The sequence below is a fragment of the Tyto alba genome, unplaced genomic scaffold (assembly GCF_018691265.1).
Source record: "Tyto alba isolate M040663 unplaced genomic scaffold, T.alba_DEE_v4.0 Super-Scaffold_2, whole genome shotgun sequence".
NCBI lineage: Eukaryota > Metazoa > Chordata > Aves > Strigiformes > Tytonidae > Tyto > Tyto alba.
In genome coordinates this window covers 8,082,311-8,100,815 of record NW_024881282.1, presented here as the reverse complement: position 1 = coordinate 8,100,815, position 18,505 = coordinate 8,082,311, and the positions used below count along the sequence as shown (strand labels likewise).

At 36.4% G+C, this 18,505-nt stretch overlaps 1 protein-coding gene across 24 annotated transcripts in view; it reads right to left on the bottom strand.

The window, feature by feature from the left end:
- The window catches only part of DLG2 (discs large MAGUK scaffold protein 2), a 1,033,591-nt gene that overhangs the window by 208,275 nt on the left and 806,811 nt on the right, over positions 1–18,505 (bottom strand). For all 24 annotated transcript variants that reach the window (XM_042793331.1, XM_042793310.1, XM_042793308.1 and 21 more), the window contains one exon: positions 9,149–9,251. In XM_042793331.1, the coding sequence (XP_042649265.1) occupies positions 9,149–9,251 (103 nt within the window). The remainder of the gene's footprint in view (positions 1–9,148; positions 9,252–18,505) is intronic.

Below are 18,505 nucleotides of genomic sequence, written 5' to 3'. Positions count from 1 at the left end.
GTTTGTATTTGGCTAGCTCTGTTACCTAATTAAAAGAAAATCCCTGCATGTGTCAAGAACTATAAACTTTACAAATATGAGTTATGAAAGACTGTCCCTAACACCTGCATTGACCTCACTGTGAATTTTGTGCTGACAGCAGCCGCAGCACTGGGCTAAGAAAATCCCCGATATGCCATCATCTCCTCTAATATTTAGCAATGCTACCGGAACAGTGCTCACTTTACATCAGACTTGCTGTCCTTCCTTGGCATGAGAGATTTCCAGAAGCAGGCTATAATCCTCCCATCCTTTGGGAAACCTTCATCCCTTCACATCACAGACCTTGTTTCTCTCCTATAGTTGCTCTTTTGCCCTTGCTGATGTTTTGCAAGCAGAGAAAATGAGACCAGAAATTCTTCCTTCAATTTGTCTTTTCTAACAAAACAATGAAGCAAATACACCTTGAATTTACAGGATGTATTTGAAAGCCATACCTTTTATTTTTTTAACATATTCAAGAGCAGTTTTCTAGGAAACCCCAGAAAAATGTACTTTTACTTTCAAACCAAAATATTTTGCTAGCTCAGCATTTTTACATCAATTGTCGGAGACAAAACTTAGTTTTTAGTATTCGTATTCTCTTGAGACATAAGATGAATACACAAGGATGTATAGAACCTGTAATTTTAGTATCCGTGACTATATTGCAAAATTTCATCTGGTTTATGGACTGGTTTGTATTTTCAGTCATGTCTCTACATGAAGTAATTCCCCTGAAGACAGAGAAAACCAGGTTTCTAGTGATCTTCTGAACTCTATTAAAATAATACATGCTAAACTTTTGGATAAAAAAATATTTTTGTGAAGAGTCTTCATTATTTTTAATAGCCCAATCACACAGGACCAGTTGCAAGTTAACACAATAGCCTCTGAACTCGAAGTCGTGTAAGTTATGGTGAAGACTAGGAAAAGCAATAGCAATAAAATAGGACAGACTTATATTAACTGTAAGTAAAGAAAGAAAAAAATCTGTCACTGAAGGTAACTAAAAGCAACACAACAAGGAAAATCTGTATCTTTGCAAAGTGCAAAAATCAGTAAGAAAGAAAAAAGAACACCTTTTAAAGTAAGTAGATGGAAATAAATATGAACTGCTGAAGTCTTATGATGTATGAAATGATGTCAGTGTGAAGAAATTAAAATAACAAAAGTGTTGGTAAAATTTATTGCTTAAAAAGTAAAATATAAAGTAAACACAAAATGTCTTTCACATGGAAAGCATTTTTCTTTCAGATGAAATGCAGAATTAGAAATTGAAAAAAGAAAGAGAGAGAGAGAAGAAACACTGAAGAAAGATCAGAAATAATTTCAAATTTTTCCCTCAATCTGATTCTGAAGTGAATTATTCTTTGGCTCCCTTCTGCCAACTCAGCAGCATAGGCTCAACTGCAGCTCCCTGTTCCTTCCACTACAGTGAGACTCAAACACATGGTTGTGAATGTTGCTCTGTTGTCAGAGATACAAAACCAGGGTACTAATTAAAAAGAGAAACTATTTCTGTAATATCAATCCAGTTACAAAATTGTTATTCCTATTACTGCTGAGAAACTACTAAACGGCCAGTATACAAATCCATAATATCTTTTCCATTGTTAGAAGGTTTTACTTTCTGAAAAAGCTGTCACGTACAGGCAAAAGCACAGGTGAAGCAGATTTCACTCTAGTGAACTTGAAAACAGGGATGAAAACAGGAAGAATTTGTAACCCAAACTTAAGAGTTAAATTAGCAGCTGCAAGCATAACAGCTGTTGCAAAAAGAAAATTGACTCTTTACTTGTATTCCCAATGAGATTTACTAATGATTACCTTAACAAAACAGTAAAAAGAGGAAATTACTAAACTTTAATTAATAAATTGCCAAAGAAAAGCAATTAATAATCTCCAGCATGAGGATTTAATGGATACACTTTTTTTCTGTGTATATATAAATATAATTAAGCAGAGAAGGCTGTATATAAACAACAAAAAACTATACAGGACCTGCCTTATAACTAAAGCTTGAAGAAGGAATTACAGAAAAAAACCCCACATAACTTCACGTTACCACATTTAAAATGAAAACAAGAAAAGACAGGTTTTTAAACAGTTGACATTGACAACTTTATGGAAGAACATACAATTTAAGGAAATTTAAAGCCCATTGATAGAAACAAGAGCTAAATATGACGGAATTTCAAACTAAGTACTTAAACATTTACGAAAATGGGAACTGAGGAAACACATGAATCTGTATGGAAACAGCAAATACAGTCTAGAGACTGGGATGACTACATTAAACACAGATGAATCTGCACAAAAGCATTAAGAAAATATATCAAAGCCATAACTTGTTTCATGCACAGTGAGTGCTGGCTATTTTAGACAAAGAAAAAAAAAATACAGTTCTGCTTTTTATAAAATATTCAATGTTGGACAAGTTACACTGTGAAACTACTGGGAATGTGATCTTTAAATTTAACAGAAGAATTAAAATATAACCTTTTGTGTCTTAGAAGAATCTTACAAAAGCTTGACTTTAAAAGAACATATGAAATTCTTGGTGCTTCTTCAGCTGTGGTATCTGAAGAGCCCCCAAAATGTCTGTCTATGTTAGGGCAATGCCCACGTACGCGGGCAGAGCCACTTAGGGACTAGAGTTAATGTGCAGTAGAGTGGAAGCCGTGGTGAGGACAGCTCAGGCAAACAGAAAGGAAATGCTATGATAAGAGAAAATAATTTGAAAGTCAATCAGGAGATTTTTAAACTGTCCTTTTAATTTTATTTTTTTTTTCTTGTTTTTGTTTTGTTTTGTTTTGTTTTTTTTTTACTTGAGGTAAAGACAGTGTGAAGTTGGCAATGAAATTATAAAGTTGAAGACTTTGCTCCGACAATGTAAAAATAAAAGCAAAATATTCTAAATATTATGTGGCAACAAGAGGCACAAAAGCTATACCTGAGGTAAGTATCTCACATGGCCAGACAAGTGGGTTATTATCTTGTCAACTGCTGCGTTTATCCTAAGAGTACCAAAGTCATATTTACTAGATCAAATGAAATAAACATCAATCTCAACATGTAACTATGTACTTTAGCTGCTGACATAACCTGGAGCACTCAAGGATTAGTTTAAATTCCAGACTTTTAGTTTTGAGTGCACAAGAATCATTTGGTATGATTTGGTACATTACATGAAGTTGTGTACTGCAGCCACGTAGTAGTTAAACATCTTACTTTATGCAGAAATCTCTACAACAAAGAAGCATTTTGTTGCTTAGTGGACTTCTGCTCTTCTGTTGAAGCAAAACTTGTTAAAATTATTAGAAGAAGGAGAACTAGTTTTGACGTCATCATCTGCAATCTGGATAATGTCTCTTCAGTGGACAAGCAAGGGAGACATAGGCCTGACATTTAATCAGCTAGAGAAAACAATTCTCTATTCTGTAACTTAGTAAAAAACCTTTATCAGTAAATAAGTAAACAACAGAGTTGAAGATGCCACTGTAAAAAGAGGGGTAAAAAAAAGAGAAAAGAAAAAAAAGCAGCCTTTGATATTGCTATCTGAATGAGACTGTAGTCCCTGTCTCCCACATAGAAGAACTTCGGTGCATTATCAATAAATTACGGTCTGAAATAAAACTTCTCTGGTTTTGGAACAATGCATCTTCTCTGGTGGTGTTAAATAAAAAGAAAAATGGCTCTAATACAAGGAAAAAAAAATATACTACCATAATGTCAAACGTTCTTATTTATATTACTTCTTCTGTCTCAATTTTCCTAATGTAAAAAATTGCACCAAACTTCTCAACAAAATTCATTCACTGAATTTCAGCAGGCCAGTCTCTGGAACATAACTCTAAACTGTGTTTTGCTTTTATTAATCTTTGAAGTGGTGATATTTTCCAGATGAAGACAAGATTTTCAACCCCCTCTGGTCAGTAGGACAGTATTCAGTGCAAGTATCCCTATATGCTTGTCCGGTTCTTTCTCCTCTCCCTAAGCTGTTGGCTGCTGTTGGAAACAGGATCCTCATCAAATGGGCCTTCGGTCAGATCCAGCTTGGCCTTTCCAAGATTATGGTATATTCTTTAATGCACATGCATGAAATAGAACCTTAATATCTTGCATTCTTTGGTGATTGGATACAGTGGCTTACAGAGAAAAGCCAACTGCTGTAATGCAACTTTATCCAAGTAATTAAGCTACACTGATTTTCAACAGCTGGGAAAAGGGACCCTTAATATGAGTATTAACATTTTAAAGTATAGGAGTGACCTAGACAAAGATGAATAAATACAATTATTTATTCTTCCCATATATTTCGTATCTACCTTATTCCCACAGCATCTGGAAAGGTTAAGCATTTGAACAGGAATATAGGTGACTTGCAACAAAACAGGTACATGTGTTTGTATTTTGAGGCAAGAATAGGGAATGAAATGGGGAAAAGAACTGAAGAATATCCGAGTGTTCAAGGAGAGATATGTAAAAGTGATTCCTGGATTTTTACTCTGATATTTTAAGAGCAGATCTCATGCATTAGTAGATCAGAAAAATGTGTAAGACAAGGAGTATGCTTTTGTAAAAGCTGATCTTGCTTATGAAAGTTAAGTCTGTTACAGTGTACTAGGTGATCCTCCCAAATTTGTGAACAAAAGAACTAAAAAGTGAATTTAGTACCACAGCTGCCATGAGATGCTTATAACTGTAGGTGCAGCTCTCCAATAATTTGCTTAGCTAATGTCTGCAAAGAACGACACTGCCTAACACAGTATCTCTCCATCTGATACTCGTTCTCTAACACTCAGCTACTCGCTGCACAGCAGGCACAGAGCACAGAGTCACCAAGCAAGCATCTAACTGCTAATTCAAAAGGTGATAAAGCAGAGATTCTCTCACTATAACAACTTTTTGACCTCTTCATTGTCGGCTGGTCTAATCAAACTGTAATCAATGAATGTTTTCCCTATATGCAAGCTGTTAAGAAAGCAAGTTAATTGGCTCACTTGAAAGATTTAAAGCACATGAAACTTCTGAGTGGTTTAACAGTTTTCCAGGGACTGTTGTGAGGGAATAGCTGCAGAGACACTGCAATGCAGCACGACACAGTTTGCAGACCACTGACACCAAATATTTTGCAAAAATCTTAGGGCTAAGTTCTACCCTTTCACACTGTGGCAGGGGGAAAGACCATGAGCATTTGAGACTAAAATGTTCAATAAAGCTTTTTTAGCAGCTTCATTAGGAGTCCAGTATTCTGTCTACCCCCACTCTCAAGTTGTGTACTTCAGGACAAATTGTCACTATTTCAACCAAAGTTAACTTTCCCTTGAAAATGTATTTCAGTTTCACTGACATACTGTTTTTTTTTTTTTTTTTTTCCTCAACTCCTTTCATACTGGGCTGTAATTTATAAATGTTGACATTAAAATCAAAATATGTCCTGCATAAAAACCTGGAAGTGTAAAAAAGTGTTTCCCTATATGGTACATAGTCCCATTTTAATTTCTATCTAATTGTTTTAATAGGGACACACTGTTCCACCCTGAGATTATTTACCAGGCTCAGGTTTTTATTTTGCAGAAGAGACAGGCCTACTCACTAGATCCATATTTGTACAATGTTTTAAAAGAGATCTGAGAGTTGCTAAGCTCAGAGGAAAGTTAAAATGCTTCCAAGAATATTGAAAATTGGAGAGCAAAGCTAAATATAAGTGATCGTTCCTCTTCTAATTTTGTTCTAAGTAGCTTTTGGTCCTTAAATTCTCTTTAGTTCCATTTCAACCATGTGCAGAAGTGTGAGCTGTGCATGAGTACAAAAATCATCTTCCTGAAGGCTACAGGATGGCTAGTGTACTTTGAACACATGTATAAACCTCCATATGAACTACATCCACACTGATTGTTAGAGATCATGATGCTTAGCATTACTTGACCTCCATTTACACAATAAATGTCTACATAAGATGTCCCTTTGTCCACTGTACCTGTGCTCTTTTACAGAATTTTCTCCTATTTCCAAGACTGATTTCATCTGAGGGGCAGGCAGTGTGGTTCAGATAAGTACCATCACCAACCACAATTCTGACAGCATTCAAAAAATTTTGTGATGCTATTCTATCTGACCTAGTCTCTGCATTTGATTATTCCAGACAGGATGAGAAAACAAAGTACCGTAATATCAAGCGGAAAAGCTATTCAAGTTGATGGCAAGCACTAGATTTTTCTTCAGGAGTTGCCATTCTCATGAGATTTTCTGCCAAGTCGATACACATAAATGTGAGGGGAGTTCATACAAGGCTTAGATGAACTTTTGACTGTCTGAAACAAGGAAAGGGAAATTTAAACTTGGAAAGCTGTTTCTACAGCATTCACCTCATTTTCTTCCCACAGCAAAATATATTATTTGTTTTTGGAGATGTTGCCAAGATAAGTGTACTGTAAGCTTTTCTTTACTGCATAAAACCTAAATTATTGGTACACAAGCTTTTTCTACTAACAATTTTAATTTCTAATCATCAGCTGGCTCATAGTATTGACTGCTATTTATATCATCATTACTTAATACTTGAAATATCAATAGCTAAAGGTTTCACTGAGTGTTTTTGTTTGCAAAAACATCTAAAGGCTCAATAAACTGGAAAAGATTTTAAAAATGGTACTGGTTAACATTTGCAGTGGCTGTTCTAGGATCTTCCCCAAAAACCTGAAACTGTAGTAAGAACTAAGAGCTTCCAGTATGAAAATGGAAAAATCAAGCTACAAGCCTACTTGCCTTATGTACTTTACTAGTTTTGGAAGCATTGTAAAGTGAGGAGCCCCTGGGGGAAGCACAGCTGCACAGTTTTAAGACTGTATGACTATGTTCCAATGTATGCAGTAAGATAAGATATATGATAAGATATGGTAAGTATGAAATCAACTACAAATTATAAAGGACAAAAAAAGTTGTGCAAGATCTTCAGTATAAAATAAATATTTATGCTGATAGAGAGTATGTTTGTCTTTCTATGTGACCTGTAAATCCTTAAATAATTATCTATGAAGGTTATTTAGACAACTGTTTTAAAATTTTCTTTGCTGTTAGGGATTTTTTAAGAAAGAAAAACTTCATTTCACATCCGTATTTATGCAGTTTGCATTAACCAGCATCTCAGATTAAAATTAAATACTTCAGCAGTAAGATCAGCACATGCTGGACAACTACTGAATACTCTCGCTACCTTAAAATAATCAATCATTTCCTACAAAAAGGCTAATTTTCAGGCCCTGTTCTTCACCAGCTCAACTTTCTTCAGTGTGTTTTGAACTATTTAGTTAAACAGAAAACTGGCTGTGCTTCACTGACAAGAAGTCAAGCAGTTGGGACAAGTCTGCCCTCAACAGGGTTTTTGGTGAATGGAACAGTGTTATAGGAAAAATGGAATAAATATGCAATATAATACTTGATAGATTTCATCAGCATCATTTAAATAGCATGCTCACCACAACTGAATTTGACATAGTACAAAGCTGGTAAAATGTAGGGGAAATGTATGTCAAATAAAAGTTCAAATGTAATGGGAAAAATCTGTCAAGCAATATATTTTTTGTGTATTAACAATGGCAAAGAACAACTGTGAAATGCCAGTGATTGCTACAAGTACTCAGGCACCATGGTGATAATTGCAGTATAAAATTGCCAGACAGCAAACAAGACTGCCGGAACTAATGGGAACATGGTTTTATTCAGAACACAGTGTGGATAGCTATCAGGAATGGAATTGCTTTTCAGTATTCCTTCTTTGAAATAACTCTATTACTTATGCATTTTTATATTAATATGTTCCATTTATTTAACTAAAGATAGATACTTGCAATTTCATTTGCTCTCATCTGCTTGTTTGTTAGTACGGCCTAATTTATTCTCTTTGGTAACTCAAGTGCAGATAAATCAATAAACAGATGAATGATACCAGATCTGAAGCACAATTGTAAAGTTGACTAAAATACCAGCTGTTTTTCTCTTTGTGTGCTAGCATCAAGATCCAGAGAAACAAAAGGAGGTATCATGTTGGTTAAATTCTGGCAGTGCTAATTCATCTCCACAGTGTCTTTGAAAAAAAATGATTAGCTGAATTTGTTAATTAGAGATGTTCTGTTTCACCTGAGACCTACATGCATCCTGGGCTGGGCACAATCAGCCAGAATCAACATCTTGTGTTGACAGGTCATAGCAGGACTTGTGATTTGAGCTAGAACTGTTTACTGAAAACTGATAAAATGGTGCCAGCAAGTCTTCACAGACACCTGTAAGTTGCTTAATTCACCTGGATAGAGTTTCAAAGTAACAACTGCTGCAGAGGAAAACCATCTTTAGTTCCTATCAGAAAGTAATATTCCTTTCATGATTTTGAGAGCCTCAGATAGTCATTTGGGTCGTAGCTCATGGACAACAAGAACGAGTTCTGCCACTGGACTCATAACATCAATCAATATCTACTTCTTCCTACTGAAACTAGCTTAAACTCTAGAAAGCTAAATATTAGACACCAAAAGCTGGATGAGATACATCTCACCTTAAATGTCTTATATTTTGCTGAATTTCCTTTTGATGTTTTTGTTTAGAAAAGCTGTCATTTTCTCTACTAAGAACTTGTTATCTGGGACTAATTGCCTTGGAGGTACAAGGACACCATCATCCAAAAGTAATAATGGGAAGCTCTATGCATTTGGCAGGAAGCATTTAGCTCTGTTTAATTCTGATCTGATTGTCTGGAGCAACTTCAGAACTTCCTGGAAATTCTGTTCATTCTTATCTTTTGCACTATCTGTCTCCAGAAGGAGAATAGAAAAGAAGGTAAAATGAGCAATAATGAAAATAAAGTGATTAACTAAGTGTTGATTACTGTCTTATTATATGCACATTTAAAGATAGTTCTTATATTTGCATAAAATACTTCTAAAAGCAAAATCTGTGACAAAAATACAGCCATTTCCTTAGGATCGAATTGCCACTTGAATTTTCATTCCAGATAACTTCTAATGATAGCTGGGAAAAGCACTATCTACAGCAGCCTCATCCTGTTAAATGGGTGGCTTTAAAGCACTTTTCTTTTACCATATGTCTTTAAGTTTATTATTTTGCTTACCCTCCGGCTGGTATTGTGCTATGATTGTTACCGTCTGTCCTGCTCCTTTTAGCGCAGCTGCAGCCTGCTCATGGGTAGCACCTCGAAGATCAATACCATTCACCTACAGAAGGAATGCAAACAACAACAGATTTGAGTAGTTTAACATTAGACAGAAAGACAAAGGTGTTTGTTTTTTTAAATATCTGATGGATGTAAAGGCCAGGTTGACCAGATGCAAAAGTGAAAGTACAAAATCAAAAAGGCTGACAGTGTGTTACCTGTGACTGGCCCTGAGGATCTGTACTAATACTGCACACCACAGTCTGCCTGTGTTTATCCATGCATATACTCTGATGGCTAATTTTGGGGGTTTCCTGCTCTACTGAGTTCACATTTTTTGGTAATCTCTTCACCAATCAATATTATTTAATGTATAAGGTTCAAAAGATAAATTTTCTGTGGTGCTTGAAGGTCACTGTAGAATACTGCAAGCAAGGATGCTCCTTCAGCCGGACTCTGTAAGTCCACTCTGTAGCATCAGGGAAACCTGGAGATATACAGAGCATCTCTAATAAAACCTGGTGGTTGGAGAATTTACAGAGCAGAAACCCCATCTACCATTTTATTCTCACTTAATCCCTTCTCTGTTGCCTAGAAATACCCCCATATCTTTAACATGACAGCAATGGTGTTGTTATTGTTTACAACTTCACCACCTCTGTCTGTTCGACATTAACAGATCTTTCCATGGGATTCCTCTTATTTTTTTGCTGTTTAAGCAGTGGCGGTGGAACACAGTAGAATAAAGTAGGGAATACCCCTAAAATTCCGGGGCAGTTTCAGAACTCTCTCGATTTGTATTAGAGACGTTAAATGTTTTGTCAGCAGCATCTCAAGGAAGAGATGGAATTCATATATAGAATTATTAACTGCTCCAATAATGTGAATCTTGCTTTCCAGTGGGAGTGTTACTGTGGTTATACTGAAGTGTGTGAGGTTTCTTTTATGTATTTGGTTACTTATTTATATGTCTTTCATTTAATACAGGTTTCCACTTCATAATGTTTCAGTGAAGAACAGGAAACATTTGAAATGTAAACAAATTCAGCAGGACAGAAATACATTTCTGATTGCTCAAAAAAAGAAGAGGAAAAAAAAAAAAAAAGAAATAAAGTGTAGGGGGAGGAAAAACAACAATGCCATAGGCTTCAGAAGCAGAGAGGCCAAAACACAAGACCCAAATTCTCAGCAATAACAACTATTTATTTTTATCAAGTACTATCACAAGATGTCTAAGCACATTTTGAAAATATGGATTTTATTTAAAGTTTAACAACTTTTTAAGGCTTACAAAAATAAGTTTTATTCCACAGAACTCCACAAATAACAGCTATTGAATCTGTTCTGAGTACAATTCTTTTGATCAACTACATTTAGAAACCGGCCCATCTTAACTTTCTGTATTTCACCACATTTTAGAGAATGTGATGTTTTGGGAACACATTTAATTATTATTTATCATAGAATCATAGAATGATTTGGGTTGGAAGGGAGTTTTAAAGGTCATTTAGTTCTAACCCCCTGCAATGATCAGGGACATCTTCAACCAGATCAGGTTGCTCAGAGCCCCGTCCAACCTGGCCTTGAATGTTTCCAGGGATGGGGCACCTACCACCTCTCTGGGCAACCTGTGCCAGTGTTTCATCACCTTCATCGTAAAAAATTTCTTGCTTATTTGCATGACAAAATATAGTCTTTGCTAGTTCGTGAACAACATTTAGACAATTAACTCTTGGAAAAACTAATTTGTGATAGGAATAATATAAAACCCAGGAGATCTCACAGCTTCTGATCCAGAAGACTGCATTATGCTGTACAACTACTGATTGTACACAGAAACATAATTGTCTAGCTGAGGTTTCAGGTTTTTCGAAAATATGATTTCATACGAATCAAAGTTTTCTCAGTTTAATCTGTCTAGATAAACATCCTTCCTCAATTATTTTTTTTTTCTTTATGACAAGGAAGGAAAAAACACATTTTTTCTGAAACTCATCCTTTCTTCCCCCAAAACCTTTTTACGCCATTCAATTTGATGATCATTTAATATTTCTCCAAATCTTATTCACAAAAATGTAGAAAAAAAAATAGTCTGAATTTCGACTGTCTATATTATTTTAATATAATTCAAAACTATGTAAGATCTACAAACTTAGAGAAGCATGATTTGTTGCAGTCTTTCCATGTTATAAAAAAATACACGCTGGCTTATCTTTAGACTGAGGAAGCAAACAAGTAAACTTGGAACTAGCATAACAGAAGAATAGAACCTATTCAAATCTTACCTTACTCATATCTGCATAAACACATGACCTATTATGCAATCACAATCGTGATGAGAAAGAGGAAATAAGTTACCTCACAGAAAAATAACTGATTTCTGGAGTTAATTTGTGCATATGTGCATTCCGCAGTGGAGAGCATGAGTACTATTATCATGCTGGTAATGCCTGCTCGATCCATGCATGTGTCTTAGACCCTTTGGGGCAGCATATGAAGGGCTTAAGAGGCAGCATAATATCAAACCATCATCACGCTGTATGACTTCTTTGCAAGCAGAGGAATCTCAGCAGACAGGAGGGAGGATGACTGGTGGAGTATATACATGGGCAAAATATTTTAAGGAGCACTAACGTAGCTTCTACAAGATAGACACCTTGTACTAGAAGTGTAGGCTGAAAGACTACCACCCCTAAAGAAACATTTAAAGTAAATGTCTGTGCCAGAACATAATGCATTATGAAAATAGGCATGTATTAATCCCTGTGTTGTTACAATCATACAGGCAAGCTGAAGGTAAACTGTGACAATATTTCAGTGTTCTTGAACTGCCATGTATTTGTGTCTTTGGCTGATATATTTCAAAGCATTATATGCTAATAGATAGATTCCGGTAATTTCTACAACATTTCTGTCATCTGAAGTGCACAAAATTCAGGTTGTTCTTACAATTTCTATCTAGATTGTGTAAAGGGAAGTGAATGCTTTAATGCTCCTGAAAAGAAATTCTGAGCATACAACAAATGTAAGATATTAACCTTGCTAATTTGTTCAACACAAGAGTTCTCAGTTGTCCCACCTTCCTGTTTGAAAGCAGTGGCTGTAAAAATGGCTGGTGGAAGCTTTAAAAAAAAAATAATCAAAAGATTCAAATGTTTTCATCAAAGTTGTGTATATAAACCTCAAGTTTTGTGGATGGCAAGACTAACATAGACCCCTTGAAAAAAATTGCTGAAATTCAATTTAGGAATATAGTATCTTAGAAGACATTAATGAAGTGCATTCTAAAAGAACTAATCGGATTGTTCAGTGCCATCAAAACTAATAAATTTTAATGCACAACACTGAAAATACCTAAAGAGGAATATGATGTCAATTAGGACTTAGTTTGCAACCTCCGTGGAGAATACAGGCTGCAGGAAAAGAGCACAACTTAGGCTACTGCTGTGGACGAAAGAGGTGGTGTGCCCTACTCTCACTCAGTGGTAGTGTTATGACACTTGATGCTGCATTGCCGTGGGCACAGATATACCAGCACTACAATTACTCATTAACTCAACACTGTAGTCACAGCTTTGATACTGTGGAGGTCCAAGCAGAATCTTTAAGTTTAGGCAGCACAGTGTCTATATGATGCTACAAAGGAAACTTCAGCCTTGATTCAGTGTCTCTGAAGAAGACCAAGTCACCCTTCCTCTAAGAAAGAGTGACTTTTATCTATTTTTTTCTCTTTTCATAACTGGAGTCCTTGAGAGAGTCCTGAGAAAGAAGTAAGAGGATGAACTGAAGAAAAACTTAAAGGAACATTCCTGAGCTCCTGAGTTGGATATGGAGATGGATATGGATGATGTCACTCTGTCAGTATTAAAAGTTCCAGGGAAAAAAAATATTGATTTTGTTTAGGCTTAAGCCCGAAGACTGCAGACTTCATGACAAAACAAGCCTCTCTTAAGCACTATAGGAAACCATAGAGGTGGTCTGTAAGAGTTGTGTTAACAGAACATGAAGCTTTAAAATTAATTAGTAAATTGTAATAATCTCTCTATAGATAAAAGGACATGAAGTATGACAATAAATAAAACACACGCTTATTCCCTTTCTCTTCTGTAAAACAGTAGTTCTATCTGTATGTGATCTAATAACTGAGATTCTGAAAATGCATCAAGAATATAAGACAGGAATTCCACCCAAGCTGTTACACAAACATTTTTCACTTTTCCACAGAACAACAAAAAGCCACTGAAATGGCAGTTGACTACTTTATGCCCTTTGCACACTCACTCTGGAAGAAATTATTGTCTAAGGTGCAAACACAACACATGATATTGAGTGAATTTATCTGAAATTAAGTTCACTTTCCTGATAGGATATAGTCAGGGATGGACACTTAAGAAGGACTTACAGGTCTAAGTGGCTGAAATCAAAAGAGCAAGGAAAAGAAATGTCAGAGAGAAATAACACATCAATTCTATCTTCTGCAATTTTTATCAAGATGATAAACAAGCTAGACTAAACAGATTAAGTAATGTTGAAGAGCTAAATGACCTGACTACACCAGGTTGCCAAAATAGTGATCTCCCTCTTAAAAATGCACAGCTGTGGAATAGAATCAATCAATCATTGCCAAGTAGGTAGGTAGAAGTCTGTTTGCATGCTATTTTGCTCACTGACACCTGACAGAATCTCACTGCAGAATAATAGGTGTTCAATTTAGAAAGGACTTATAACCTAGTCTGACTTTCTGAAGACCAAAAACAGTAGATGCTAACTTGATTTCTGGGTATTATTTTCCAATATTTAAATGAAAACATAATCAGTTGAAAAACAGCATATTCATGCAGCAACAACCTTGATGAAAGATACCATTATTTTACACATTTTAATCAAATTCTTACCCACAGGCCAAAATAAACAAGTTTTTCTGAAAGAGTAAAACAAATAATACCCTTTCTCTAAAACAATGTCTTAATTATAACAATTGTGTTCAGTAATATTAAAAGAAAAAATAAAACAAAAAAGCAAATAGAAAAAGTTGCAAGTGCAAGCAGGAAAGTTTAATATATAACAAAAGTGTTTTGGTGTTTTTTTTTCGCTATTAAATGGGCTGGCTTCAGAAGCATTATACAATAAGCAAAGTAGCACTGCTGTTCTGAGCTTGACTTCACAATCTTGATGTCCTGGCCCAGAATGAACTTGACTGCACAATTTCTGATGCTTAACTCCAAAATGAATTTGACATAATGGAAATAAGAAGAGCCTCCAGCTTATAGAGATGTCTGTCTCTTCTGCACGCTGTGGCAAAAAGCAATTTGAAAGCTTACAAATAAAAAGTGCAGCAACGGAAGATTATAGCTTAAAACTACAGACCAAGTTAAACTGAGATGGAGAAAAAGATGCAACTATAGTTCACAGTAATTACAGTAATTGCCTTTGCATTCACTGACTCAAAGTAAAGCATGACCTACTTCATTAATTACTGGATCATGATCTAAATGAAAGATAAGATTTATATTTTGGACAGATCAAGCTCTTCTACAACTGGAAGAGTTATAGTCTCTTTAAAATATTTCAGCAGACCATGTTAGCACCAATTGGTTCAATTCTGAACAGTGCCACTTCAAGACTTACTACAGTCTGTCTTCTGTTAGAATGCTTGAGCATGATACATATGTAGGTCATTCAAATAGAGGCTAGCAGAATAGTCTGTTTTTTTTAGCCATTTATTTATTTAAGCCACCTTATGTTGTGTTTGTACAGTGATTAAATGAACACTTGGAAAGCCTTGTTGAATTGGAAGGGAAAAACACATCCTTTCTCTGGGGAGGAAACATAAAGGATTCCTTTCCATTCCTTCTTTGAACTGTCACTGACATAGTACAGTGCTCTTATACAGTAAATTAAATGGTGAAGAAAAGGCACCTTTTTACCATGGAACAAACAGTACAGGAGATTTAAGTTGTGGATGAATTCTTTCATTTGTTGAACTCATCAAATAAGAGATTTTGGTGTCTGAGAAAGCAAACAGAAGTCTGAATAAAGACAGCTCTTTACAGCCAGAAATTGCCATTTTTTGCATTAAGAGAAGATACAAAGAACCCTATTTATCTGTCTTAACTTTGCATGTCAACTTAAGTATTCTCAAACACATTAGTAAGAGATGAGATGAAAGCTGAGCCATGTTCTCTGGCAGTCCTGCTTAGTCATTTGAAATGGAATCATTTAGAATTAGAAATGGAAGCATCAACCCTTAGGTGATGGTCTTCCAGCAAGACAGGGGACATTGGAAAAACACACATTAGGGATGATCTGCCTTGAAGCTATCTGAGGATGACTTTCCCCACAAGCAGATGGCACAATCTTTTTACACAACGGCTCACACAACTCTGACAACTGAGACAGTCCAGCAAAAAGTACAATAATTCTAAGAAACTCATGGATGGTGCCAAAGTAAAGCTCTTGAGCTGTGACCTTTCCCAGCTTAGGCCACCATTTTGCAGACTGGAGCCTGCATGCCCAGCCCCAGCCCCAGGCCGCGGCGCGCTCAGCACCGCCCCAGCTCCGCGCACCCCACCGTGCCATGGCTCCTGCACCCCACCGTGCCATGGTGGGAGCGCTGGGGCTCGGCCTGGCTAGCGAAGAACGAGTTTAGGAACAGAAAGAAAAGAGAAATGCACAGAGGAGAAAGAGGCTTCACTCTCCAGCTTAGCTCCTGTTAACTTTCCAGGCTCACTTTATTGCTTTTCTCTCACTTTTTTCAATTCTCATCTTTTCCGCGCCTACACTTCCTTCCAATCGGTTAGAACTGCTTAGTTGAGCACATATAAGCACAGTGGTTGTCTCATCCTGAACTCCACTGAAAACATAATATCGTGTCATGTCTCCTGTTCTCCATGCCCAGCATCCTCCTCTCTTTTTATGGGCCAGCAATTTAAATGACCTTTTCAATTTTCTTTGACTTTCTACCTTAGAGTTACAAATTTTGCCTCCAGTAAGCTGGTCTTTATGCTCTGATGAGCTGGGCATTCTACATGCAAACTCTCTCTGGAAAACAAGAACCGCCATGGGGGTATGAGCTGTATCATTTAGCATGCCTTTTTCTGCCAGGAAGCTTAAGGAGGCAGCTAATGCAGCTGAGTAAGTTATCAAAGCATTACGTCTTTGAAGCAGGAAGAAAATTAATATTGTGTTATTGAAGAGGTGTCTTGCACACACTGCCTTTTACAGTAGGAACCAACAAGCTTTATGACTCATCAGACCACATGAATCATTCCAAATGGTATCTTATAAGCCTATAACCATAGGCAAAGACTTATTTTTTAATCCAAACTGTACCAAAATTATTCTGGTAGAAGATCTACTTCCCATGTGATTGTAGCTTTTGTGAATGATGCCAGATCGGCAAACTTTGAGACTGAAATAATTTCACTGAAGAGTTCACTGCAGTGACAGCTTAACAGCTATTTCCCCTGAGTTCCATAAGAATTCCTCAAAACTTGTTTAAACCAGGTTTGAAATAAATGGTAACTTTTCAAAAGGACACATAGGCTCACTGGAGCCTGAAGGTACATGAAACTTATTTAATTCAGGTCACTAAATAGCTACCAGATATTTCTATTACCAACCTGGACTGGATGAGATCCAACAACTATGAGGTGATCAATGGCATTTTGTCTCATTGCTAAATGGTAAAGTCTAGACAGAGGCACACATGTAGTCCTTTCATATTAAGACAACTGGTATTACCAATGAAAAATATCATATGAGTACCGTGCTATCCAATAACAGAGGCCAATATATACTAATTTTTTAATAAATATAAATATTGCTTTTCCTTAATTTTATACATGAAAGACTCATCCATCAAACAAAATAGTAAGTAAGAATATTCATTTATGTTAAAATGAAGAGCTCATCATTAGCTCTTAAATTCAAATCTAGTTGCTCTTTTTTTACCTTCCCTCCTCCTGCATGGTCACTCTAAAACTGTTATATTTCTGCCACCACCTAATCTCATGGATCTCACTACAGTGTCATCTTTTCAAGCCTTCACACACCTGCTCTCCTTTGCAGTTCCTGCTATCTTCCTACTTCGAATTGATAAACTATCAAACTGTCCCTTCTCTCTCCTACAGCTCTTACTTTACACATGACTGTTACTACCATTCACTTTCCTGCCTTTCTGAAATCATCTTCTTTTTCCCTAATTCTATTTTCAGCATTCAGATTTCTCTGTCTTCTGCTCTCATCTTGGGTCATTCTGGCATTCTTCAATTAGTAGCAGTTATTCCATATGCCTTGGTTTTCAGAGAGTTCTAAAAGGTATATTTTCTTCCAATATAGAGATATTGCTAAACTACCATTCATCAGTTTTGTTCGTAATGCTGCAAGACTCTTGTTTCACATTTGAATTTCAAAGGACAGTATAAGCAGAAATAATTACTGCAATTCTCCTGCTTCTGAAATGAAGTAAAAGTTTATATTTTAACAAGTGCCTTATAACTCAAATATGGTAAGAACTTAATTCCAGTTGAAGCCAATAAACAATAGGTACTCAGGAACTGAAATAAAAAGGTAGAACAAGTTCAGAGGCTGCTTATAAACAGAAGGCCATTGGTGATTTGAATGACCCCCAGCACTGAGCTGGCAGCAAATTCAAAACCTGAAATCCTTGCCTTGATCTCTACTTGATAGGTTTTTCTGTATTTCCACATCCACAGATTATGGCAACGTGGTCTGTGAGAGGCAAGATGGCCATTGGTTTATGTCATGACAAATCTAGACTGGATTCGATCCAGTGCCCATGAGGCAAAGTATCAATGGTTTAATGGTTACTTGTCTAACTGGAATCTTCAGCTGTAGATTAAGTGTTCAGTGCTCACATTTTATATTAAAACTACCTGAATCCCAACATTCATAGTTTATTTGTAGCTCTACAGATTAGGATTATGTGACACAGTGTAATGGTTTGGGATGGGATAATTTCCTTCACAGTAGCTAGTATGGGGGTGTGTTTTGGATTATCAACAGTGTTGATAACATAGTGAAATTTTCGTTACTGCTGAGCAGGGCTCACACAGAGCCAAGCCCTTTTCTGCTCCTCACCCCACCCCACCAGCGAGGGGCTGGGGGGGCACAAGGAGTTGGGAGTGGACACAGCCGGGACAGCTGACCCCAACTGACCCCAGGGATACTCCATCCCGTATGGCATCATGCTCCACATATAGAGCTGGGGGAAGAAGGATGAGGGGGAAGCGATGTTTGGAGTTAGAGTGTTTGTCTTCCCAAGTCACCGTTACATGTGACAGAGCCCAGCTG